We start from the raw sequence: 25,499 nt of genomic DNA, 5'->3' as shown, positions 1-25,499 counted from the left end.
CCCAACAAATTATTATTATAATGCAGCCCTTGATTGTTTTCTAAATGTTTACAAAAAAATCATTATTTGTTTAAATGCAGCTCAACAAATGTGTTTATTTTGCACTTTAATTAATGTAATTATCTGTGATTTTATGTAGCAGCTAGATTGGGAGTTCCCTGTTTTTAAATGTATAGATTGAACTTCCTACCATGATTCCACAAGTTCAGGTAATACCTCCTCATTTTGGCCTGTTTGCTTCTGATTCGTTCCTAGTGAATATGACTCAAGACTAAGAGCAGGAAACATCCCCTGGCACTAGAATTAGTTGTCCCATAGCGATAGATAGAGGACTGTAGTCCCCAAAAGCCTGTTTCAGCATGGGCAGCGCCATTGAGGACTTTCATTTTTTTTTTGAAGTAGTCAACTTGGTGGGACTTCCTATGGGTGACTGGTAGCCTAGCGGTTAAGAGCGCTGGGCCAGTAACTGAATGGTCGCTGGGTCGACTCCCCAAGCCGAATAGGTGAAAAATCTGTCTATGCCCTTGAGCAAGGCACTTAACCCTAATTGCTCTTGTAAGTCACTCTGGATAAGAGCATCCGCTAAATGACCAAAATGTTAAAATGTATGGGTTAAGGAAGGATCACATAATTCCATCCAGGTCACCAGGAGGGATCAGCCAATGAATTATACTTGTAAAGGAAGCATTCCATAACTGCAGTTGGCAGTAAATCTTTGGAATACAGCCTAGTTGTTGTTGCATTTCACCTAGCTTCCACATGGGTGAGACATTCTGCATGTAGCACCTTTAAGGCCAGGCGCCACAGGCTGAAATTACTTTTTTGCAACTGCCAATCAATTTTGAGATTTGTTGGTATTTTGGTCCATTAGTATTTTCAAAAAGTAAACATAAATGTCAATCTCGATGAAAATGTATATATTCTTTAGTTTATCATACTAGCGTTATCAAAATGTTATGAATTTTAAACACTTTAAAATGGACATGCATCCATAATTTCAAAGCTCAATTACACATAATGTAAAAGCCCATTTCATAGAGAATGTAACAAACTGGACTTTATGTAGTATCTTACTTTGAGGAGATGGTGATTAGCTTTAAATAGGTGTTTGGTAGTCTAAATTCAGTGTTTTTGTTTTTAACTGCCATTTCCCGAAAGTCAGACTCTTCCCACACACCAACAAATTTCCCTCAGCGTCAGAAGCATCTGCATTCACCAACTTTTTTGTGGTTATCCTTCGATATATTCTCGAGACTTGCCCAGAGGGACTTATTGATATGTTGTCAGTTTATTATATACAACATTTTATTTAGAAAAATGTGGCAAAAATGCATTTTACGTACATGTCTCTAGTATTTTACAGATAGATAGATGAAAGGGGGGGGGGGCTGGCTCTCAAACTAACTACATACTGCAATTCCAACCACAAAATGTCTTCGTTTTTATTTTAAAGCCAGACTCAGTAAGTCCCAAATATATCTCCAAATGTATAGATGAAGGATGAATTTCAAAGTGATCCAAATGAAGGTTTTATTAATTATAAGTAAAGCAGCTGTGTTTACAAATTGCAGGTCATATTTCTCCAGGTAATTATGACGAAAAGGCCTCTTGATAATTTCTCTCGCGCACTTTTTATATGTCCCTTTGATCCATCCACGACTACAGCAACACATATCTAGCTATATTCCTCTCAATACAAACAAGACTCATAAAAGGAAAGTTGAGTGATCCAGAATAAACGTGCATTTTAGCTGATAACTGCATGTCCTAACGGTTAATAATATTGGCTCCTGGCTGTCAGTCCGTCTGCCTGTCTGTGCGACAGCTGACGATACGCAGGTGATCATATTGGAAAACACTGGTGGGTCTGTCGTTACAAAGTTGTTTTGATGTTGCTAGTTTGAGCTTCTGATTGAACTGGAATTGTGGGCGATTTTCATTCAGCAAGGGATTGAGAATATTTCCAGCAGCATGCTGGACACTATGGATAATAATCACGAAAGCCATTTCGGTCTACTGGTATGTGAAGTTCGCTAATTTAGCTGGCTAGCAAACAGATTCACACACGCATCGCTGGCAAATGTGCATAGTCTACCGTTGGGTGATTAGCCTACAGCCAAATAAACGTTAATGCACTTGCAAACTTTGCTGGAGTTGCTAGCTGGCTAATTGTTTTCCTCGTGGATGTGGAGTTTACTATTGCAAACTTTGGATGGCGAATTTATTCAACCCTATGTCCCTATAATTGTTGAGGGTCTATAGTCGTGGTCAAAAGTTTTGAGAATTACACAAATATTAATTTTCACAAAGACTGTTGCCTCAGTTTTTATGATGGCAATTTGCAAATACTCCAGAATGTTATGAAGAGTGATCAGATGAATTGCAAAGTCCCTCTGTTCCATGAAAATGAACTTAATCCCCCCAAAAAACATTTCCACTGCATTTCAGCCCTGCCACAAAAGGACCAGCTGACATCATGTCAGTGATTCTCTCCTTAACACAGGTGAGTGTTGACGAGGACAAGGCTGGAAATCACTCTGTCATGCTGATTGAGTTAGAATAACAGACTGGAAGCTTTAAAAGGAGGGTGGTGCTTGAAATCATTGTTCTTCCTCTGTTAACCATGGTTACCTGCAAGGAAACACGTGCCGTCATCATTGCTTTGCACAAAAAGGGCTTCACAGGCAAGGATATTGCTGCTAGTAAGATTGCACCTAAATCAACCATTTATCGGATCATCAAGAACTTCAAGGAGAGGGTAAAGTAAAGTATTTTTCTCTTATGTATCCCCTTTCCGATTGTTTGGGGCATCCGGAAAAAAAGCTTGTCCAGAGAAAACAAGGTGAGCGCTACCATCAGTTCTGTGTCATACCAACAGTAAAGCATCCTGAGACCATTCATGTGTGGGGTTGCTTCTCAGCCAAGGGAGTGGGCTCACTCACAATTTTGCCTAAGAACACAGCCATGAATAAAGAATGGTACCAACACATCCTCCGAGAGCAACTTCTCCCAACCATCCAAGACCAGTTTGGTGACGAATAATGCCTTTTCCAGCATGATGAAGCACCTTGCCATAAGGCAAAAGTGATAACTAAGTGGCTTGGGGAACAAAACATCGAAATGTTGGGTCCATGGCCAGGAAACTCCCCAGACCTTAATCCCATTGAGAACAAACAAAACCCCACAAATTCTGACAAACTCCAAGCATTGATTATGCAAGAATGGGCTGCCATCAGTCAGGATGTGGCCCAGAAGTGAATTGACAGCATGCCAGGGCGGATTGCAGAGGTCTTGAAAAAGAAGGGTCAACACTGCAAATATTGACTCTTTGCATAAACTTAATGTAATTGTCAATAAAAGCCTTTGACACTTATGGAATGCTTGTAATTATACTTCAGTATACCATAGTAACATCTGACAAAAATATCGAAAAACACCTGAAGCAGCAAACTTTGTGAAGACCAATACTTGTCATTCTCAAAACTTTTGACTGTACTTTTCCAGGCAAGAGTTTGCACTGCAAGAGATCAAGCAGATAACGGCGCTAATGTTGCAGTAGGCGGCTTATATTGTTGAACTTGTCTATGTCAATTAAAATTACATTTTAAAGCTGTAACGTTTATAGCTGACTCCACTTGTAAATTGTCATTTTTATACAGTTGAGTAACCTACAAGCAAATGAGAACACATGCTGTCTGATACTGACTGATCGAAGGGTGGCTGACTCAGCAGCCGCTTGAGAACTCTCAGAGCACGTTATGACGTCTTGCCTTCAGTATGTCAGTGCACTCTGTGGCGTTCGTAAATTCAGAGCGTTGTCAGATTGTCAGTCAGGGCCATCTCCAGAGTTCCATGGCATTCGGGGCGCAATCCTGAAGTCCAGGGGCTGAGGGGTGTGTGGTTCCGAGAAAAAAAAGGGCCTTTTCTAAAATTTCCTGCAATTCTACATAATGTTACATGACTGGAGACTTTAAAATATTTTTTATACCACACAAATGATCAAAATGACAAGCTACTCTGACATTTACATACTGAGATCAATACACTTACACTCACTTATTCAAACAGATTTTTCCCGCAATTGTATTTTGAAAATTGCTAAATACCTTCTAGCTGCTGTCTGCTGTACATTGACAGCCACAAGTCAACAATCAGCTGTTTTATATTTGCCTGCTGACTGCCCAATTGCTGGATTTCCGACTGTAGACTATGCGCTCATAATGTGACAAAACACAATCTACAGCGTTTAAATAAATAAAAATCCTATTGATCCTCTGTGGCTAAAATGATTTCATTTATTTATAGAGACAGGAGTAATTATGTAATTTGGCAAATGCATTTCAATTTATCTGCAGCACTTCCAGAACCCCTTCCCGCAGCGCTGTTTTTTTTCCATGCACTGCACTCTCCCCATTGAAAAAAATAATTAACACTTCTTATTTTTTTATTTAATCGACTGTGGTCAGTAACCCCATATGGGGTTATAGTGTAGGTAGGCCTACTGTTACAATAATATTTACAATAATCTATCAGCAAGTAGACTAGCCTACAATTACGAGAATAAATTCAATGTCAATTAAGCCAATAGTATTTTCAGCTCTATTATTGAAACAATGTAGGCCTTATGACCTTTTTAAACAAAATAAATATGTCAAATGACTTGAATAGCCTATGGGAAAAGTGTACAAATGTGTATTCGCATCAGTAGGCATAGTGACTGAAATGCATCAGGCAAATTAAGCAAAACATCAGGGAAGGTCATCAATAGGCTATAGGCCTAATCTAATGTGTGTGTGCGTGTGTAGAGAATATCCAGATTGCTTTCAATTGGTAGACTAATGAACATGAGCCCTCACCTCAATTTAGCTAACATTTCCCAGTCTAATTGTAACCAAATATCCAAACAGAGATTCAGTGAAAACAAAAATCTGACATTGATAGATTTATCAAGAGGAGTTCCCATGTGTTTCTCAAAGCAGCGAAATGATGCTGTAACAATCAAAACGGTGCTGGAATTATCAGTTAACCACACATGGCAATTGTTTTATATGTATTATAACCAGTGGTATAGTGCCATGTTCTTATTATTATTATTAAGCCATCATTTCTGAATGAAAGTTGGTACCGACATAAAGCCTATCATTTTAGAATATACAGACAATGCATCATCCAAATTGCATGATTGCCTAAGCCTACACACACTAAGTGACTAAAGGAAAATGTTATATTTTTTAATTTATAAGGCCTACCTTATTATATATTAGGCCATCATCATCGTCAATCATGAATGACAATTCTTCAAGTTTTACAGGTCAAACGTCCATGCTGCATGCATGCCAACCATTTGATCACAATCACTTTCATGTGAATATGCATTTCGATCTTCTTGAAGGATGTAAGTAAGGGTGGCAAACCGGCCTACCTAATCGATTTTTTGAGCAGATGGAATAATCACAACCACCGCATGCAAATTTTTTTTTTCTAAAATAAAATCTAACTTTACAACAGATGTTATTGCGGGTGTTGCGAAATGGTTGTAAAAATGTTTTGCACAGTCGTCCTAAATTGTCATAAGAAAGTACATGGTATTTTTGGTATATATTCAGTTTGTTATGTAGAATACTAATTAATCATTAAGTGATCTTTCGAAGACAGCACCATTCTGAGAAGTTGTGGAGCGTCGCTCGGCTGAGCACGGCCGGCAGCACTTCACCCCTGATTATAACTGTTGGATGATTTCGGAAGTCTCACGTTACCATATTAACTAAGTGGCGCATTCAGTTTTTACACCATTGCAGCAGCGCAAAATATTAGGGGCTGACCCAAAATCATTCGGTGCTAAAGCGCCGAAAGCAAGGTCCTGGTGATGTCCATTTTATCCGTTCGTAAATTCAGAGCGCACACTGGACGCTCTGGCCGAGGAGTAGGGTTAATCCGAGCGTTCTGACCTCACAACGGTAGTCAACTGGCTAAAGTTGTCTAGCTACTTCCAGAAACAAATGAGAGAAGACCTCACTCTGACCATTTTACTCGCCCTAGCAGATCTGGTTAGCTAGACTGTTTTCATGTTATTAAGTGCGTTAGTGACTAACTTCTTCTTCTTAATCTTCTGTGGGTTTTATGGCAGACTACAACCCCAAAAGGTGTATTACCGCCACCAACTGGACGGGGTTGAAAAAACCAAGGTAAAAATAATACCCATACGTGATAGGAAAAACTAACTTAATCCACCCAAAATAAAACAACAACAAACCACATTAACAAAACCAAAATCCCAAAACTCCCACTTCTTCCTTCAAATGTCCATATCTCACTTCTCAGGCTCTATGACCTCAGATGGTGGTAAGGCTTGTCACAATACTCCATGCAACTCCTCCACGAAAAGTCTTTCAGTCCCAGTAAAAAAAAAGAGTTAATAAAGCTGCATACAAAAATGGTCTCTTTTTTGCTTTATTGAGTAACGCAGCTCCAAAATGCAGGCGTTTCAGCTTGCTCAGTGCTTTCTGTGGTGGTGGGTCAGCCAGCGGAAAATACAGAGCGTAGGGGTTGGTAATGTTCTCTAGTTGCGCCGTGATTGGCTCAGTTTTCTGTCACTCATGGGGACACTAGGTCACCACCAAGTCTAAAGGTAGAGCTCGAAAATTCAAGCCCCTTGGGTGCTGCCATAGAGTTACATTAGAAGTGCCCATCCAAGAAGGCTCAAGGTAATTGGCCACAGATAAAATGAGGTAAAATCACGTTATATCTACAGTAGCTTTGATTGGACTGGTCATGTCAACATCATACTTTCAAAATCTTAGCTAGCAGTCATCATCATGAATCAAGTGGACAATCTACTGGCAAATCCTTTTTAATCCTTGTCATATGAAGATAAATAATTAAGAGAAATTATAGATAAAATGTATTGGTGCTCATCGGCCATTGGACATAAACATTACACAACAAGTTGGAAATCGCAAATTCAACAATGAGTGGTTTGGAAGGAATCAGTGACAGTGCCTAACTGCAAGCATTGCAAAGCAATCACTAGCCTGCTATTCAGTGGAGTGGCTGTGTGGTCCCAAATCTGGTATTAAGGGTCTCTTTTCCCAGTTTAAAATGATAAACAATCAATGAGCAACTCCGCTGGAAATCCTGTTGCATATAGAGCCAGCCAGCTTGTAGTCCTAAAAAACAGAAATGAGTTAGCATTTTCTGTCTTTGTTTCGTTGGCCATTTCTAATAGGGAAAGAATGGGGTTTTGGGATATACACAGAAAATAAGGCTTAGGAGATCTTATGTTATGTTCTATGAGATGATATCAGTCAGTTAACGTGACCTTTATGAATTATGAAGCCTTTATGTGCTTGTTATGGTACAACCCATTGCGCATTAAATGTGTAACGTTGCCTTAAAATTATGCTGTTTCTGTAATCTGTATGGTGCCATGATCATCACTGATCACAGCAGTTTGTATGATATGTTTCATATACACCGTAATGCACCAGGATCTAATGTTGATAATGAACTATCTAAAAGTACAACCGTACAAGAATGCATGCATATCTGGCCTCATGTAAAGATCAAACAACTATTTGAAGAGGAGTGTTTTAGCAGTCTCACAATAGATATCCATGGTATAATGAATAAAGCCAAGTCACGTGTGATAATGTCACCACTCCTCTCTTCCGGGTGTTGGCAGTCCGCTAGCTGGGGTTTTGACTAGATTGGATACAGTTTTTTCAGATTTGACTTTTCGTAGCAGGTTAGGAGAATGTACACAGCAGGTTAGGATAATTAACGTAGCAGGTTAAGAGAATTAGGTTACGATTAGGAAAAAGGTCAGATTTAGCTAAAATGGCAAAATAAATACACGACGTTAATTTGACAAAAGCTGTATCCCTTCTAGCCATGACCAATTACTGGGTGAAAGGTGATGAGAAGCGCTGGATTCACCACGAGCGGGGCAACAACACACAACTACCGCAAGCGCCTTCCTCCGCAGTCTAGTCTAGACAATATCCGCAACATTATTTTTTATTTTGCATGGACGACTGAAGACAACTTTTCACATATTGGAATTCGCAAAATACTAAAGTGAGTTTGCTTGTCATGTTTGTGGGATTAGGCTGCTTCGATCGGACTGCAAACTGAATCTGACCTACATTCGAGCGCTGGGTGAAAACAATGCAACGGCCTCAAGGGACAACTATTTTATAGCTAGCTAGTGCACTTGCTTCTGCAGTAAGTAGAGCTGGCTTGCTAGCTAACTATGTTTGATCATATGGTTATGTAGCCAGAATTGATATGGTAATCAATTGCTGAGCAAATGTGCTATACAAGTGCTTATTAATGCGATTGGTACAAGGCTGCGCCACCTCGGCAAAGCTCGAATAATAAAAGTTGCATCTGGCCTGCGAGTCTAGCTAGCTGGGCAATTCCATGTTATTTTGGAATTACTCTGATACTGCGATTTGGTTGTATGGTTTGTTAAACTTCGAAATCAATGGTTTTTGTTTGGCATACATTTTTAAAGAGTAATTCCGTAACAATGGAATTGCCCAGCTACAAATTATACAACTATCTTTGTAGATAATGACTGTACTGTAGTAGGGGAGATTGGGGTAAATTGAGCCAAAGGGGTAGGTTGAGCCACCCTTGTTTCTAGGAAACCATAAACAAAATTAATAATTTGACCAAATATGGAAAAAGTGGTAAGGAAGTTAACGTTAGTCCAAAAAACAGATTTTCACCAAGTCATGAATTTGTGTTGGAGGTTTCATGATGCTTGTATCTAAACCAAAGTAGATAATTTAAAGATTGTTCTATAAAAAGGTAAACTCAACTCCATCATTCATTGAATCAGATGAACCCACTGATATGGCCAACTACTTTAATTATTTTTTCATTGGCAATATTAGCAAACTTAGGCATGACATGCCAGCAACAAACGTAGACACTACACATCCAAGTATAGTTGACCAAATGATGAGGTGAACAAATTATTGTTGTCTATCAACAATGACAAGCCACCGGGGTCTGACAACTTGGATGGACAATTACTGAAGATAATAGCGGACGTTATTGCCACTCCTATTTGCCATATGTTAAATCTGAGCATACTAGAAAGTGTGTGCCCTCAAGCCTGGAGGGAAGCAAAAGTCATTGCGCTACCCAAGAATACTAAAGCCCCATTTACTGGCTCAAATAGCTGACCAATCAGCCTGTTACCAACCCTTAGTAAACTTTGGGAAAAAATTGTGTTTGACAAGATAAAATGCTATTTTACAGTAAACAAATTGACAACAGACTTTCAGCATGCTAATAGGGAAGGACATTCAACAAGCACTTGCACAAATGACTGATGATTGGCTGAGAGAAATGTATGATAAAAAGATTGTGGGGGCTGTTTTGTTAGACTTCAGTGTGGCTTTTGACATTATCGATCACAGGTGACTAAACAGCTTGGAGTAACCCTGGATTGTAAACTGTCATGGTCAAAACATGTTGATACAACAGTAACTAAGATGGGGAGAAGTCTGTCCATAATAAAGCGCTGCTCTGCCTTAACAACACTATCAACAAGGCAGATCCTACAGGCCCTAGTTTTGTCGCACCTGGACTACTGTTCAGTCATGTGGTCAGGTACCACAAAGAGGGACTTAGGAAAATTTCAATTGGCTCAGAACAGGGCAGCACGGCTGGCCCTTAAATGTACACGGAGAGCTAACATTAATAACATGTATATCAATCTCTCATGGCTCAAAGTGGAGGAGTGATTGACTTCATCACTACTTGTTTTTGTAAGAAGTGTTGACAAGCTGAATGCACCGAGCTGTCTGTTTAAACTACTAGCACACAGCTCGGACACCCATGCATACCCCACAAGACATGCCACCAGAGGTCTCGTCACAATCCCCAAGTCCAGAACAGACTATGGGAGGCGCACAGTACTACATAGAGCCATGACTACATGGAACTCTATTCCACATCAGGTAACTGATGCAAGCAGTATGATCAGATTTTAAAAAACTGATGGAAATACACCTTATGGAACAGCGGGGACTGTGAAGAGACACACACAGGTACAGGCATACGCACACACACGCACTCTACACACACGTACATTGTAATATTGTTGTATGGTGGTATTATACATTTTGTATTGTAGATATGTGGTGGTGTAATAATGTTATATGATGTACTGTTATCTTTTGTTTTATGTGTGATGTAAGTGCCTTAATGTGTTTGGACCCCAGGGCTAATGGGGATCCCTAATAAATACAAATACATACCTCAGTTGGAGTCTCTATAAGCTTCAGTATGAGGTCCGAAACCTAGCATGAAAGTGCATCCTTGTAGTTATGTGGGCTAATATAGTAAATGTTTGCCTTGGGGTAAATTGAGCCAATGGCAAGTTGAGCAAATTGATTTTTTTTTCCAGGCATAATGCGAGGCATTATTGCTGGAATATGAGGTAAGAGCAGTCTGTCATGGAAAGAGCAGGTGTTGCTAATGTTTTGCACTGGGTGTACAAAACATTAGGAACACCTGCTCTTTCCATTACATATACTGACCAGGTGAAAGCTATGATCCCTTATTGATGTCACCTTTTTAAATCTACTTCAATCAGTGTAGATGAAGGGGAGGATACATGTTATATAAGGATTTTAAGCCTTGAGACAATTGAGATGTGGATTGTGTATGTGTGCCAATCAGAGGGTGACTTGGCAAGACAAAATATTTAAGTGCCTTTGAACGGGGTATAATAGTAGATGCCAGGCGCACCGGTTTGAGTGTGTCAAGAACTGCAACGCTGCTGGGTTTTTAATGCTCAACAGTTTCCCGTGTGTATCAAGAATGGTCCACCACCCAAAGCACATCCAGCCAACTTGACAAAGCGTTGGAGTCAACATGGGCCAGCATCCCTGTGTAACGCTTTCGACACATTGTAGAGTCCATTCCCCAATGAATTGAGACTCTTCTGAGGGCGAAAAGGGGTGCAACTCAATATTAGGAAGGTGTTCCTAATGTTTTGTACACTCAGTGTGTAGAGCAGTGTTATTCAACTCTTACCCTTTGAGGTCTGGAGCCTACTGGTTTTCTGTTCTACCTGATAATGAATACCACCCACCTGATGTCCCAGGTCTAAATCAGTCCCTGATTAGAGGGGAACAATGGAAAAAGCAGTGGAACTGGCTTCGATGTCCAGAGTTGTGTGTGATGGGTATAGAGAATCAATGTGCCATCATTGGTCCTCTGTAGCTCAATTGGTAGAGCATGGCGCTTGTAACGCCAGGGTAGTGGGTTCGATCCCCGGGACCACCCATACGTAAAAATGTATGCACAGATGACTAAGTCGCTTTGGATAAAAGCGTCTGCTAAATGGCTTATTATTATCTAAACCACTGTGAAATATTTTCAGTAACCAAAAATATTGTATTTTCAGCTGTTTGAAGCTGGTGTACAAAACTGAAAGTAAAAGACGCAAAAACTAAACTTAAGAACGGGAAGCATAGAAATAGCGCACATAGAACATATCTACTGCGTCTTAGACTTGCGTTCAACGAGAATGACAGATCTATAACTCACATTTCTATGTGAATTTGGTCAGGTTGCTCAAAAAGTTACATATTGCAGCTTTAAAAGATGCTTAAAGTGATTAAAATATATATTTTAAAGCGATTGTGTTTGGAAAATAAAGGTAGACATGGTTTTAAAAAGGTAGTGGTAATATTTCATTCAGTACAGAAATTTGTAGGCGGCTTAACTTACCCTGTCCCACAGCTCAGCTTACCCCATACCCAGGGTATGTTGTGCCAAGAGACCACTTTTTTTGAGACTAGCTATGTTTTCAAAACTGTTTACATTTAATTCTGATTATTTCTAGGGATACACAACATCCTGAAATATATCTTTGTTAGAAAGAATACTATATTTCCCTCGAAAAACGTCTCAACTTACCCCACTCTCCCCAACAGTTAGCCTGGTCCAAAATCTGTTTGTGCTTTCCAAATGTCAATAAAAACAAAATACGCTAGACAAATTGGGATATTTTTGTCGGTAGAAATGTATAATGCGAGAAATTTCTATCACCTGGCACATGCGCAAATCCATGTAAACATCTGCAAGACTTCAGGTAGTATGCATGCATCGGGTGCATGTACTTCCTTCTGTCTTGTGCACCTGCCTTGGTTGATGAGCAAACATATCGTGATAACCACACACAGACCCCAGTTTTGAAGTCAATTTAATAATACTTTAAATCATTTTAATTTCGACCTGCTGATGGACCAACCCCATGGACAATCTACAGAGTAACTTCAAATGAAGTTTATTCAACATTCTGACTTGTAAAGGAACTGTTTTGATTTTTTTTTTTTATCTCAAAGTTAGACGATAGTGGAGGCTTGTCCAGTCCACACTTGGATTTGTAGAGTCTACCAGGCTTGGGGACAGTAGGTCTATGGCTAACCAGGTCTTTTGGTGCTTGTAATGGGGAAATCTAAGATGACTGAAGTTAATATTGAGTTTAGAGTGATCAACACAATGGTTAGCATATTGGAGTTTCTGTTTTGTGACATACAAGGTGTGGGTTGATGGTCAATAGACTTGATGCTGAATGATATGGATTATTCTCATATCTGTTGATAGTGCATGATGCCAGACTGGAGGACACACTGATTATTCACTGTTGTATTGTATTGATGACATCCTGTGAACACTGTGATTCCGTAGCAGCTGACAAAGTCGTTGCCTTTTAGTTTTGACTTGCTACAAGCCTCTCAGGCTGCTGTTGACAGAACATTTGGTGCTGTCTGATTAAGACATTAAGGTACCAAGAGGCCAGTTAGACATGTTCTCTTTCTATGCTGGATGCTGTTTCCCTGTTGCAACTTGTAATAAACAGGATTGGTTTTAAATTGACTTTATCTGCGACTGCTCTTCTCTTTTGTTCACCTGGAAATTCCTTTTACAGTGCTGTAGGTGACAACATGGCCAACCAGGTGTTTTGGTGCTGTATGTGACAACATGGCCAACCAGGTGTTTTGGTGCTGTATGTGACAACATGGCCAACCAGGTGTTTTGGTGCTGTAGGTGACAACATGGCCAACCAGGTGTTTTGGTGCTGTAGGTGACAACATGGCCAACCAGGTGTTTTGGTGCTGTAGGTGACAACATGGCTAACCAGGTGTTTTGGTGCTGTAGGTGACAACATGGCCAACCAGGTGTTTTGGTGCTGTAGGTGACAACATGGCCAACCAGGTGTTTTGGTGCTGAAGGTGACAACATGGCCAACCAGGTGTTTTGGTGCTGTAGGTGACAACATGGCTAACCAGGTGTTTTGGTGCTGTATGTACCAACATGGCTAACCAGGTGTTTTGGTGCTGTAGGTGACAACATGGCCAACCAGGTGTCAGAGTCCCCCGCTGAGCGGACATTTCAGTACCAGCATAGACTGCCTCCTCTCCCTGTACCGTCTCTAGAGGGGAGCCTCGCCAAGTACCTGGATGCAGGTGAGATGCCAGCTGCATGTGTGAACGAGAAGCTCCGTTAGCATGGACCCTGAACCATGTGTGTTTGTCGATTAACTGAAATGTCTGTGTGTATTTCCAGTGCGGCCGTTTGCTACAGAGGAGGAGTACCAGGTGACTGCGGCCATATTGAAGAGGTTTGGAGAGGGCATCGGCAAAGACCTGCACCAAAAACTACTGCAGAGAGCCAGGACTCACAGGAACTGGGTACACACACTCAACAAACACACACACACATACACAACACACTGCACAGCTAGAACCTGGGAGAACTGGGCACACACCATGCTCGACCCTGAGCAACTGTAAAAGGGAAACTTTGAGTGTTTTAAATACTAGTCATTACGGTGTTCCCCTGCAGTGTTTCATCTTTATTGTGTGTGTGTTGACCCCCAGTTGGAGGAGTGGTGGCTGGATGCAGCCTATCTGGAATTGCGTTACCCCTCCCAGTTGAATGTGAACTTCGGAGGTCCTGCACCCTACCTAGAGCACTGCTGGCCCCCTACAGAGGGAGTACAGCTACAGAGGAATAGCATAAGCATGTGGCACACTCTACAATACTGGGACCTGCTCCGCACGTAAGACACGCACACATTGAGTGTACAAAACATTAGGAACACCTGCTCTTTCCATTACATGGACTGACCAGGTGAATCCAGGTGAAAGCTATGATCCTTGAGTGTGTCAAGAACTGCAACGCTGCAGGGTTTCTCACGCTCAACAGTTTCCCATGTGTATCAAGAATGGTCCACCACCCAAAGGACATCCAACCAACTTGACACAACTGTGGGAAGGAAGCAATGGAGTCAACATAGACCAGCATCCCTGTGGAACGCTTTCAACACCTTGTAGAGTCCATGCCTCAATGAATTGGGCAAAAGGGGGGGTGCAACTCAATATTAGGATGGTGTTCCTAATGTTTTGTACACTCCGTGTATATACATTCATGCTACACACACATCACAACTGCTGCTACCAGACTCTTACGTAAACATTTTGTCCCCCAATCCCCCCCTTCCCCAAAACACGTGTAAATATTGGACTATGAATTGTGCCTTCCTGTATTATACTTGTTTAAAGTGTTTATTCTATTCTACTGAGACATTTACTTTACGTTCGTATTCTTATCTTTTATTTCTTATTGTTGTTGCATTGTCGAGAAGGAACCTGCAAGTAAGCATTTAGTTGGACGGTGTAAACCATGTGTATCCCGTGCATACGACTAAAAGAACTTGAAACACACACACACCTACGTACGTTCAGTACACACTCTCTGACTGTGTTATCTCCGACAGGGAGAGGCTGGACCCTCATAAGAACGGTAATGTGGTGTTGGATATGGACCAGTTCAGAATGCTGTTCTGTACATGCAAAGTTCCTGGAGTCACCAAGGATACCATCATCAACTACTTTAAGACAGGTAGGTGACCCCCCCCTCCCCCTTCCACACACACCCCTATGCAATATGATGTTAGTAATGCGTGTATTTTTTTTTGTGTGTAGTACTTTCTGTTATTTATATAGGCCTTTGTGTGTGTGTACTGATTTCATTTTGTGTGTATATTTATTGATGTGTTTTGTATTTGGCTAAGGTGTATGTAAACTTCCAACTTCAACTGTATGTGTGTGTGTGTGTGTGGATTTATACATTTTGTGTATGTATAGATGTGTTTTTTCTGTGTGTTGTAGAGAGCGAGGGTCCATGCCCCTCCCATGTGGTGGTGATGTGTAAGGGCCGTTTCTTCTCATTTGATGCAGTGTGTGACGGACACATTCTTACCCCTCCAGAGCTGCTCAGGTATGCTGGCCGGTGGATATTTAGGTATATGTATGTGCATCTGCATATATTTGCATGTATTTATATGCCTTTGCGTGTATGTATCAGTATTTGTGTATGTGTGTTTGTGGCGTGTGTAGGCAGCTGACCTATGTGAAGCAGTGTTGTGAGGGGGAGCCAGCAGGAGATGGAGTCGCCGCTCTCACCTCAGAGGAGAGGACACGCTGGGCTAAGGTGTGTTTGAAGTTGGATGTATAGAACGGACATCACCATGCCCTAAACGTCTCTGTGTCTCTCTGTCTGTCTCTGTCTCTCTGTAGGCCAGGGAGTATCTGATAGGTATAGATCCAGCCAATAAGACCCTCTTAGAGACCATCCAGAGCAGTCTGTTTGTGGTCTCACTGGACGATGCTAAACCCTACGCTACTGCAGAGAACTACACACCGGTACGTACACACACATACACCACAAGCAACCATACCATCCTAAGTATGGTATAATCTGACCTTTGGCCTTTACCCCCAGTTGACCCGGGAAGCGCTGATAGGAGACCCCACCATCCGCTGGGGAGACAAATCCTACAACTCCATCTCCTTCGCCGACGGAACCTTCGGATCCAACTGTGACGTGAGTTACTGTTTGTAGAGAGAGAAAGAGCGATGGTTTGAGATAACAATACTCCTCTGTTGGCTGTAGTGTAATGATGTTTTGTTGTGAGTGTGCTCCTATCTATGGTAATTGCTGCTTTGTGTGTGTGTTGCAGCATGCCCCGTATGATGCCATGGTTCTGGTAACTCAGGGTTACTATGTGGATCAGCAGCTCAAAGCTACAGACGGCAAGTGGAAGGTAAATACAGTTTCTATTGAACTTATTTTTAGTGACTGTATATCTTGTTTGTCCTTAATTCTAAGTGCCTTACTGGCCTGCTAAACCGGACGCATAACTATTGCTGAGTTTGAGGCGCTCCTATTAATTTCAGTGAAACCTGGGCATAAGCATGCCGGATCTGCGTGCTCGGCTCAGCATAAAATTCCACTCTGGTTCTATTTAGAAGATTTTACGCCGTAGCCCACACCTGAGAACAATAGGATAAAGTGGCTCTCTATTCCCGTTGGCAAACAGTTACACTTCCATGTATCAGGTAATAAACAGGTTAATTTCACTGTGAGTAAGCAACAGTGTCATTTTTATTGTGTGTGTCTGTGTAGGGCTCTGAGACAGTGCGGCCTATGCCTCTTCCTGAAGAGTTGGTCTTCACTGTGGATGACAGAGTCAGGAGTGACATTGCACATGCCAAGCAACAGTACTTTGAGACTGTGAGTCCACAAACACACACACACACATCTTCCATTCATTTCTCTGCTTCCCCCTAGTGGTCAGATTAGGTTGTGTTGATCGCGCACAAACAGAAGTCTGTGCAGGACTGTCTTCTTGTCCGACTCCCATCCGCTCCCTCAAGAACTGGTCCCGAACACGCCTACAGTCCCCAATGTTATTTTAGGTGTATGTTATGCAATTCTGCCACCCTAGGCAATTCTGCCACCCTAGGCAATTCTGCCACCCTAGGCAAGATCAAAATGTGCAAAACATTGCCTAAGAAACAGGTTAGTGAATAGTCTGACAAAGAGGAGCTTTTAAAAAACAGAAAGACAACCATTCTAAATAATCTGTGGGACCCCCCAAAAAAAATCATTCCAAAGTTGTTTGTCTGACCCCAGCAGCATGAGAAATGCAGACCGTGAATTCTCTGTCTGGGCCGCAGCTGTCTAACACACACCCTCAGAGGTCCTTACACTCCCCACCTCACACACACAACTCTAATCTGTGTGTGATATCTGGTTTGACAGACCTGTGTGTGTCTCCAGACCCAGGACTTGCAGGTGGTGTGTTATGCCTTCACCTCGTTTGGGAAAGCAGCTATCAAACAGAGGAAGCTCCACCCAGACACCTTCATACAACTGGCCCTTCAACTGGCTTATTACAGACAGCATGGGAGGTAACACCACCCATCATCCATCCAATTCATCCATCTACCACACACTCAACATCCACCCATCCATTCATCCATCCTTCCCCCCAATAGTCTCTCCATAACTGATGATTGATGATAATCCCCCGTCCCAGGTCAGGTAGTTGCTATGAGACAGCGATGACCAGAAGGTTCTACCACGGCAGGACTGAGACCATGAGGCCCTGTACCCTGGAAGCACAGAACTGGTGCCGCATCATGCTCAACCCTGTAGCCAGCGTAAGTGTGAGAGTTTGTGTGTGTCCAATAAACCAGTTAGTTCTTCATTCATTGTCATGCCATACATGTAAATCTGGCGACCAGGCTACTTACACTCTGACTTTCTGTGTGTCTCCCAGGCTGAGGCTAAGAGGAAAGCCCTGCTGCTGGCCTTCAACAAGCACAACAAACTGATGGCCGAGGCACAGAACGGAAAAGGTTTTGACAGACATCTCCTGGGCCTGTACCTGATCGCCAAGGAGGAGGGACTTCCTATGCCAGACCTTTTCACTGATCCACTGTATTCAAAGAGGTACAGTGGGGAGAACAAGTATTTGATACACTGCCAATTTTGCAGGTGTTCCTACTTACAAAGCATGTAGATGTCTGTAATTTTTATCATAGGTACACTTCAACTTTGAGAGACGGAATCTAAAACAAAAATCCAGAAAATCACATTGTATGATTTTTAAGTAATTAATTTGCATTTTATTGCATGACATAAGTATTTGATCACCTACCAACCAGTAAGAATTCCGGCTCTCACAGACCTGTTAGTTTTTCTTTAAGAAGCCCTCCTGTTCTCCACTCATTACCTGTATTAACTGCACCTGTTTGAACTCATTACTAGTATAAAAGACACCTGTCCACACACTCAATCAAACAGACTCCAACCTCTCCACAATGGCCAAGACCAGAGAGCTGTGTAAGGACATCAGGGATAAAATTGTAGACCTGCACAAGGCTGAGATGGGCTACAGGACAATAGGCAAGCAGCTTGGTGAGAAGGCAACAACTGTTGGCGCAATTATTAGAAAATGGAAGAAGTTCAAGATGACGGTCAATCACCCTCGGTCTGGGGCCGCAAGATCTCACCTCGTGGGGCATCAATGATCGTGAGGGATCAGCCCAGAACTACACGGCAGGACATGGTCAATGACCTGAAGAGAGCTGGGACCACAGTCTCAAAGAAAACCATTAGTAACACACTACGCCGTCATGGATTAAAATCCTGCAGCGCACGCAAGGTCCCCCTGCTCAAGCCAGCGCATGTCCAGGCCCATCTGAAGTTTGCCAATGACCATCTGGATGATCCAGAGGAGGAATGGGAGAAGGTCATGTGGTCTGATGAGACAAAAATATAGCTTTTTGGTCTAAACTCCACTCGCCGTATTTGGAGGAAGAAGAAGGATGAGTACAACCCCAAGAACACCATCCCAACCGTGAAGCATGGTGGTGGAAACATCATTCTTTGCAGATGCTTTTCTGCAAAGGGGACAGTACGACTGCACCGTATTGAGGGGAGCATTGAAGATGGGTCGTGGCTGGGTCTTCCAGCATGACAACGACCCGAAACACACAGCCAGGGCAACTAAGGAGTGGCTCCGTAAGAAGCATCTCAAGGTCCTGGAGTGGCCTAGCCAGTCTCCAGACCTGAACCCAATAGAAAATCTTTGGAGGAAGCTGAAAGTCCGTATTGCCCAGCGACAGCCACAAAACCTGAAGGATCTGGAGAAGGTCTGTATGGAGGAGTGGGCCAAAATCCCAGCTGCAGTGTGTGCAAACCTGGTCAAGACCTACAGGAAACGTATGATCTCTGTAATTGCAAACAAAGGTTTCTGTACCAAATATTAAGTTCTGCTTTTCTGATGTATCAAATACTTATGTCATGCAAAAAAATTCAAATTAATTACTTAAAAATCATACAATGTGATTTTCTGGATTTTTGTTTTAGATTCCGTCTCTCACAGTTGAAGTGTACCTATGATAAAAATTACAGACCTCTACATGCTTTGTAAGTAGGAAAACCTGCAAAATCGGCAGTGTATCAAATACTTGTTCTCCCCACTGTATGTGTGATTGTTTGTTTGTTTGTGTGTGTGTGTGTGTTTATGGTATGTGTAATTTGTGTGTGTTCTCTCTCCAGTGGCGGGGGCGGTAACTTTGTCCTGTCCACCAGTCTGGTTGGCTACACCACAGTCCTGGGAGCGGTCGCTCCCATGGTGCACCATGGCTACGGGTTCTTCTACCGCATCGGAGACGACAGGTGGGCTATTACACACGCACGTACACACACACACACACACACACACACACACTGACCCCACGCAACAGCATCCACAGTTTGACCAGTAAACACACACACACAACCCCCATGCAACCGCAACCACAATTTGACCAGTAAACACACACACACACACACACACACATTATCACCTACAGTGCCTTGCAAAAGTATTCATCCCCCTTGGCGTTTTTCCTATTTTGTTGCATTACAACCTGTAATTTAAATGGATTTTTATTTGGATTTCATGTAATGGATATACACAAAATAGTCCAAATTGGTGAAGTGAAATGAAAAAAATAACATTTTTCAAAAATTATAAAAAATAAATAACAGAAAATTGGTGCGTGCATATGTATTTACCCCCTTTGCTATGAAGCCCCTAAATAAGATTTGGTGCAACCAATTACCTTCAGAAGTCACATAATTAGTTAAATAAAGTCCACCTGTGTGCAATCTAAGTGTCACATGATCTGTCACATGATCTCAGTATATATACACCTGTTCTGAAAGGCCCCAGGGGGTGGGGTTGCAACCCCTATTACCAGCCTGTTCAACCTCTCTTTCGTAACGTCTGAGATCCCCAGAGATTGGAAAGCTGCCGCGGTCATCCCCCTCTTCAAAGGGGGTGACACTCTAGATCCAAACTGTTACAGACCTATAGCCATCCTGCCCTGCCTTTCTAAAGTTTTTGAAAGCCAAGTTAACAAACAGATCACCGACCATTTCGAATCCCACCGTACCTTCTCCGCTATGCAATCCGGTTTCCGAGCTGGTCATGGGTGCACCTCAGCCACGCTCAAGGTCCTAAACGATATTATAACCGCGATCGATAAAAGACAGTACTGCGCAGTCGTCTTCATCGACCTGGCCAAGGCTTTCGACTGTCAACCACCGCATTCTTACTGGCAGACTAAATAGCCTTGGTTTCTCAAATGACTGCCTCGCCTGGTTCACCAACTACTTCTCAGATAGTTTCTCTGTGTATATCAATGATGTTGCTCTTGCTGCTGGTGACGCTCGGATCCACCTCTATGCGGACGACACCATTTTGTATACATCTGGCCCTTTATTGGACACGGTTTTAACAAACCTCCAAACGAGCTTCAATGCCATACAACACTCCTTCCGTAGCCTCCAACTGCTCTTAAACACTAGTAAAACTAAATGCATGCTCTTCAACCGAACGCTGCTTGCACCCGCCCACCCGACTAGAATCACTACTCTCGGCGGGTCTGACCTAGAGTATCTGGACAACTACAAATACCTAGGTGTCTGGTTAGACTGTAAACTCTCCTTCCAGACTCACATTAAGCATCTCCAATCAAAAGTTAGATCTAGAATCGGCTTCCTATTTCGCAACAAAGCCTCCTTCACTCATGCTGCCAAACATGCCCTCGTAAAACGGACTATCCTACCGATCCTTGACTTCGGCGATGTCATTTACAAAATAGCCTCCCAACACTCTAGTCAGCAAATTGGATGTAGTCTATCACAGTGCCATCCATTTTGTCACCAAAGCCCCATATACAACCCACCATTGTGACCTGTACGCTCTTGTTGGCTGGCCCTCACTGCATATTCGTCGCCAAACCCACTGGCTCCAGGTCATCTATAAAGCCCATCTGTAATTAGCCCATCCAACTACCTCATCCCCATATTTTGCTAATTTGCACCCCAGTATCTCTATTTGCACATCATCTTTTGCACATCTATCATTCCAGTGTTAATACGAAATTGTAACTATTTTGCACTATGGCCTATTTATTGCCTTACCTCCATAATTTACTACATTCGCACACACTGTATATATATTTTCTGTTGTATTTTTGACTTTATGTTTTGTTTACCCCATATGTAACTCTGTGTTGTTGTTTTTATCGCACTGCTTTGCTTTATCTTGGCCAGGACGCAGTTGTAAATGAGAACTTGTTCTCAACTGGCTTACCTGGTTAAATAAAGGTTAAATAAAAAAATAAAAAATCCCAGTGGGTAGATGTGCCAAGCTTATAGAGACATACCCCAAGAGACTTGCAACTCTAATTGCTGCAAAAGGTGGCTCTACAAAGTATTGACTTTGGGGGGGTGAATAGTTATGCATGGTCAAGTTTTTTTTTTGTGTGTGTCTTATTTCTTGTTTGTATCACAATAAAAAATATTTTGCATCTTCAAAGTGGTAGGCATGTTGTGTAAATCAAATGATACAAACCCCCCAAAAATCCATTTTAATTCCAGGTTGTAAGGCAACAAAATAGGAAAAATGCCAAGGGGGGTGGATACTTTCACAAGCCACTGTAGCTCCAACCTCCTAACACATGAGTGCATTACTAAAATAAACTACAGAATAGCTAGACTAGAGGATGTGAAATGATGATTTGGGACCCTCCTCCCCTTCCCCGTTTCTCTGATGACATAATACTGTAGGGAGAGTAATGGTGTTTAGATATCCCTCTGTGAGTAGATACCACTAGATAGATGTTAGTGCTTTAGGTCCTGGACTCTGGACAATGCATGCTTGACCAGATAACAGTTGCTATTCCACCTATTAGCCGTGTCATCTTGTTAGTGGGGTCAAGGGTGAAGTTCAATAGTAGTAGTTGGAAAGTGCAGCTGTGTTGTTCCGTCCCCTCTATGAGGACCAGATTTGTTTAACCTCTACAAGTGTCCGGTATCTGACTTGTACTTCCTGATTCAGGATCGTGGCTTCCTGTTCAGCGTGGAAGTCCAGTCCGGAGACGGATGCAGAGACACTGTTCCAGAACCTGGTTACTTCCTTACATGAGATGCTACATCTCGCTACCACAGCTCAGCTGTAACACACACACATATACAGTTTCTAGATGGTAGCCAATAATAGTTTAGTTTTGCACAGATCAATGCAAAGGCACTTTGATTTTATAAATAATAATAAAAGAAAATTATTTGTTTAAATGCAGTTCAACAAATTAGTTTAATTGACACTTTAATGAATGTAATTCTCTGTGATTTTATTGTAGCATCTAGATTGGGAATCCCTGTTTTCAAAATGTATAGATTGAACTTCCTACCATGATTCTGTTTAGATTTAGTCTGTTGTTTTTATGTTGTGAGAAACATTTAGTGTTAAGCCATGCACTGTACCCCGCTAAGCTAACTCACCCTCACCATAACACTTCCAGCCTGCAGTGACCACGTCACGTGTCACTGGTCATTAGGGATTCATGAACAGTATTATTTTTCTATATTGGTTGGCTTTTCCAGAAGAGTGACTGAGGCATTGATGTTCTTGATTGGTTGAAATGAGTCTTTAGAACGTAACTGTAGCTGTGAAATGGGAAGTGGAAAAACTGAGAGAAACAGGTAATGTTATCTTTGACTACTGTATGGCCTCATGGGTATTTTATATAAGGGCCCTACTCAAATCAAAATTGTTTTCCAGTTTCCGGGGCAAGAAAAATGATAGTTTTTATGTTTTGCACATCACTAGAGGATTATGCATTTGGATGAGTGTCCCATCAATGAAATGGTGTTAAAAGTTTGGGTGAGGCAGAAAGAAACCCAAGTAAATTCAAAAGTGCCTTTTTGCTGTGTCCTTATTTTAGTCTGTTCCCAGAGATCTGGTTAGTGGTTTTGATTGATTGACTTCTTAGACTTCCAAAGCGGCTGAGTTACTACCACTCCTATGCCAGATCCATATGCCACCACCCTATGCAATATGCCATTCTATGTAGATGTCTGTAATAATGAGCATTCCTGTATACCTGTATGTTTATGTTTAAATCTGCAGTGACTACTGTGGTAGTCATGGAATAGTCTGTTTTATTTGTAGCAAGACAAACTTGGCTAAAGCAGAAACAGATTGGCATCTAGGCTTTGTTATTTGATTGATTCACTTGACTAGTTTTCGCTCCATTAATCTGACTATGTTTCTCTCCATTAATCTGAAGCTTTATCAACATCATACTGACTGAAATTTTCAACTACTCTGATATGGCTTTTCATTGAATATTTACTTATTTCACATTCAATGACACTGAATGTAATAACATTGGGCCTGTTCGACATTGCAGCCAACAGTGCAGTCACAATTTACCCATGATACATCACGGTTTTGATGCTCTCGAACACGGCCATTGTGTTAATACCTTCAGATATTCTTGAGACCTGTAGAGATTTTCAGCATGTTTTTTTTGTAAATGATAGAAATGTGATCAAAGAAGAGCACTGCACTTGATTCAATCAAGTAGTGAAAATTATGTAGCCCACTTTACAGTAGGAGAATTATAGTATTGACTTACTGACAATGTAAACTTGGAAAATGTTGAATTGAATATGAAACTTCTTTAGTGTGATTAAACTGAATGAATCATGTCATGAGCCCAAATATTCAAATAAAAACATTTATTAATGATACCTGTTTACATAAAAAAGTAATGCATACATACATACCCAAGCAGAGGTTGTTAATTCAGTGCAATTGTAGAAACAGGAACGTGGTTTGTATCAATATACTGTTAGTGCTTGAGCCCCAACCCTCAGGTGTGTGTATGTATCTCTCACTCACCATCTTAGCTACAGGGAAGTCAAACAAAACAGTCAGGAAGTCTTTGGTCCATTTAAATACCTCAGGCACTTCCAGTAGCATGAGCATAGCACAGAGACAGTTTGGAAGGCCACATCTCAAGATTATCAAACGTATTAAAAAAAGTATTCCTCAACATTAAAGTTCCAATGCATCTGTTTTTAGCTCAATATCAAATCATTTCTGGGTAACAATTAAGTACCTTACTGTGATTGTTTTAAATAAATAAAAATAGCTTCTTAGCAAAGAGCAATTTCTCAAGCAAGAATTGTGCTAGGGCTGTCTGGGAGTGGGGAGGGGAAAACTGAAAACTAGCTGTTATTGGCAGAGAGGTTTGGAACTCTTTCTTACTGGTCTATTAACCAATGTATGCCTGGTGATGTCACCAGGCAGGCCAAAACTCCATCCCACCAAACCAGGCTGAAATTTCAGGCAGTCTATTCAAACAGCTCTTACACTAAAAGTGCATTATCATCATTTTCACAGTTTCAGAATCACCTTTATTCTCTCTTAGTGTGGAAATATATATAAAACACAGGAAAATCTAGTTTTTGCCTGCACTGGACCTTTAAAGGAAAACTCCACCCAAAAACTATTTTGTTATTTGTTTCATTAGTCCATTGTTGACATAGTCCCAAAATGTTTTGCTTGTCAGCACTCAAGTTTTCAAGATATGTAACTTTCAAAATACAGAAATCATCCCTGTATGATGCATTTTGCATCATATGATGCTGCGTTTTTTTATCATATGACGCAAAATGCATCATACAGGGATGATTTCTGTATTTTGAAAGTTACATATCTTGGACTAATGAAACAAATGCCAAAATATAGTTTTTGGGTGGAGTTTTCCTTTCAGCCAAAATAAAATTAGAACAAATTAATGTAATAATCTGAATGCTGAGGATACATACTGTGTCAGATTAGTCTCATTGGCTTAGTTCCATGCACAGTTTACAGTAAAGCGCAGACGTGTGTATATGTGTGTGTTCCATGTATTCATTTGGAACACAGGCACTCTATGGTACAGATGTGATACTTTTTGAATAAATAACTGAAATACTGCACCACCTCCTCTTCACTTTATACACAAAATAGTCCCCTGCACCCTCAGCCCCTCCCAGTCCCAGCACCCTCCGCCCCTCCCGGTCCTAGCACCTCCCTGCATCCTCAGCCCCTCCTGGTCCCAGCACCCCCTTGCACCCTCAAGCCCTCCCGGTCCCAGCACCTCCCTGCACCCTCAGCCCATCCTGGTCCCAGCACCCCCCTGCACCCTCAAGCCCTCCCGGTCCCAGCACCTCCCTGCACCCTCAAGCCCTCCCGGTTCCTGCACCCTCAAGCCCTCCCGGTCCCA

General features: G+C 41.7%; 1 protein-coding gene across 1 annotated transcript; it reads left to right on the top strand.

The window, feature by feature from the left end:
• The first annotated feature begins 7,673 nt into the window (after nucleotides 1-7,673).
• Nucleotides 7,674-23,974, top strand: LOC121543229 (peroxisomal carnitine O-octanoyltransferase). Its single transcript, XM_045226006.1, has 16 exons — nucleotides 7,674-8,076; nucleotides 13,374-13,496; nucleotides 13,597-13,721; nucleotides 13,911-14,092; nucleotides 14,810-14,934; nucleotides 15,204-15,312; nucleotides 15,432-15,525; nucleotides 15,612-15,737; nucleotides 15,817-15,918; nucleotides 16,055-16,138; nucleotides 16,501-16,608; nucleotides 17,158-17,288; nucleotides 17,417-17,540; nucleotides 17,660-17,832; nucleotides 19,447-19,566; nucleotides 22,280-23,974. Exons 2-16 carry the CDS (start codon nucleotides 13,382-13,384, stop codon nucleotides 22,398-22,400), a joined length of 1,839 nt encoding a protein of 612 aa, XP_045081941.1. The 5' UTR covers nucleotides 7,674-8,076; nucleotides 13,374-13,381; the 3' UTR covers nucleotides 22,401-23,974.
• The last annotated feature ends 1,525 nt before the right edge of the window (nucleotides 23,975-25,499 follow it).

Source organism: Coregonus clupeaformis, chromosome 17 (genome assembly GCF_020615455.1).
Source record: "Coregonus clupeaformis isolate EN_2021a chromosome 17, ASM2061545v1, whole genome shotgun sequence".
Taxonomy (NCBI): Eukaryota; Metazoa; Chordata; class Actinopteri; order Salmoniformes; family Salmonidae; genus Coregonus; species Coregonus clupeaformis.
Note: the sequence above shows the minus strand (reverse complement) of the source record. Positions and strands in the feature narration are given on the sequence as shown.

Coding starts and splice junctions, on each gene's coding strand:
- LOC121543229 (XM_045226006.1), top strand. CDS start 13,382: ATGGCCAACCAGGTGTCAGAGTCCCCCGCTGAGCGGACATTTCAGTAC. Junction 14,935..15,203: donor CATCAACTACTTTAAGACAG/GTAGGTGACCCC, acceptor TGTGTGTTGTAG/AGAGCGAGGGTCCATGCCCC. Junction 16,609..17,157: donor AGCAACAGTACTTTGAGACT/GTGAGTCCACAA, acceptor GTGTGTCTCCAG/ACCCAGGACTTGCAGGTGGT.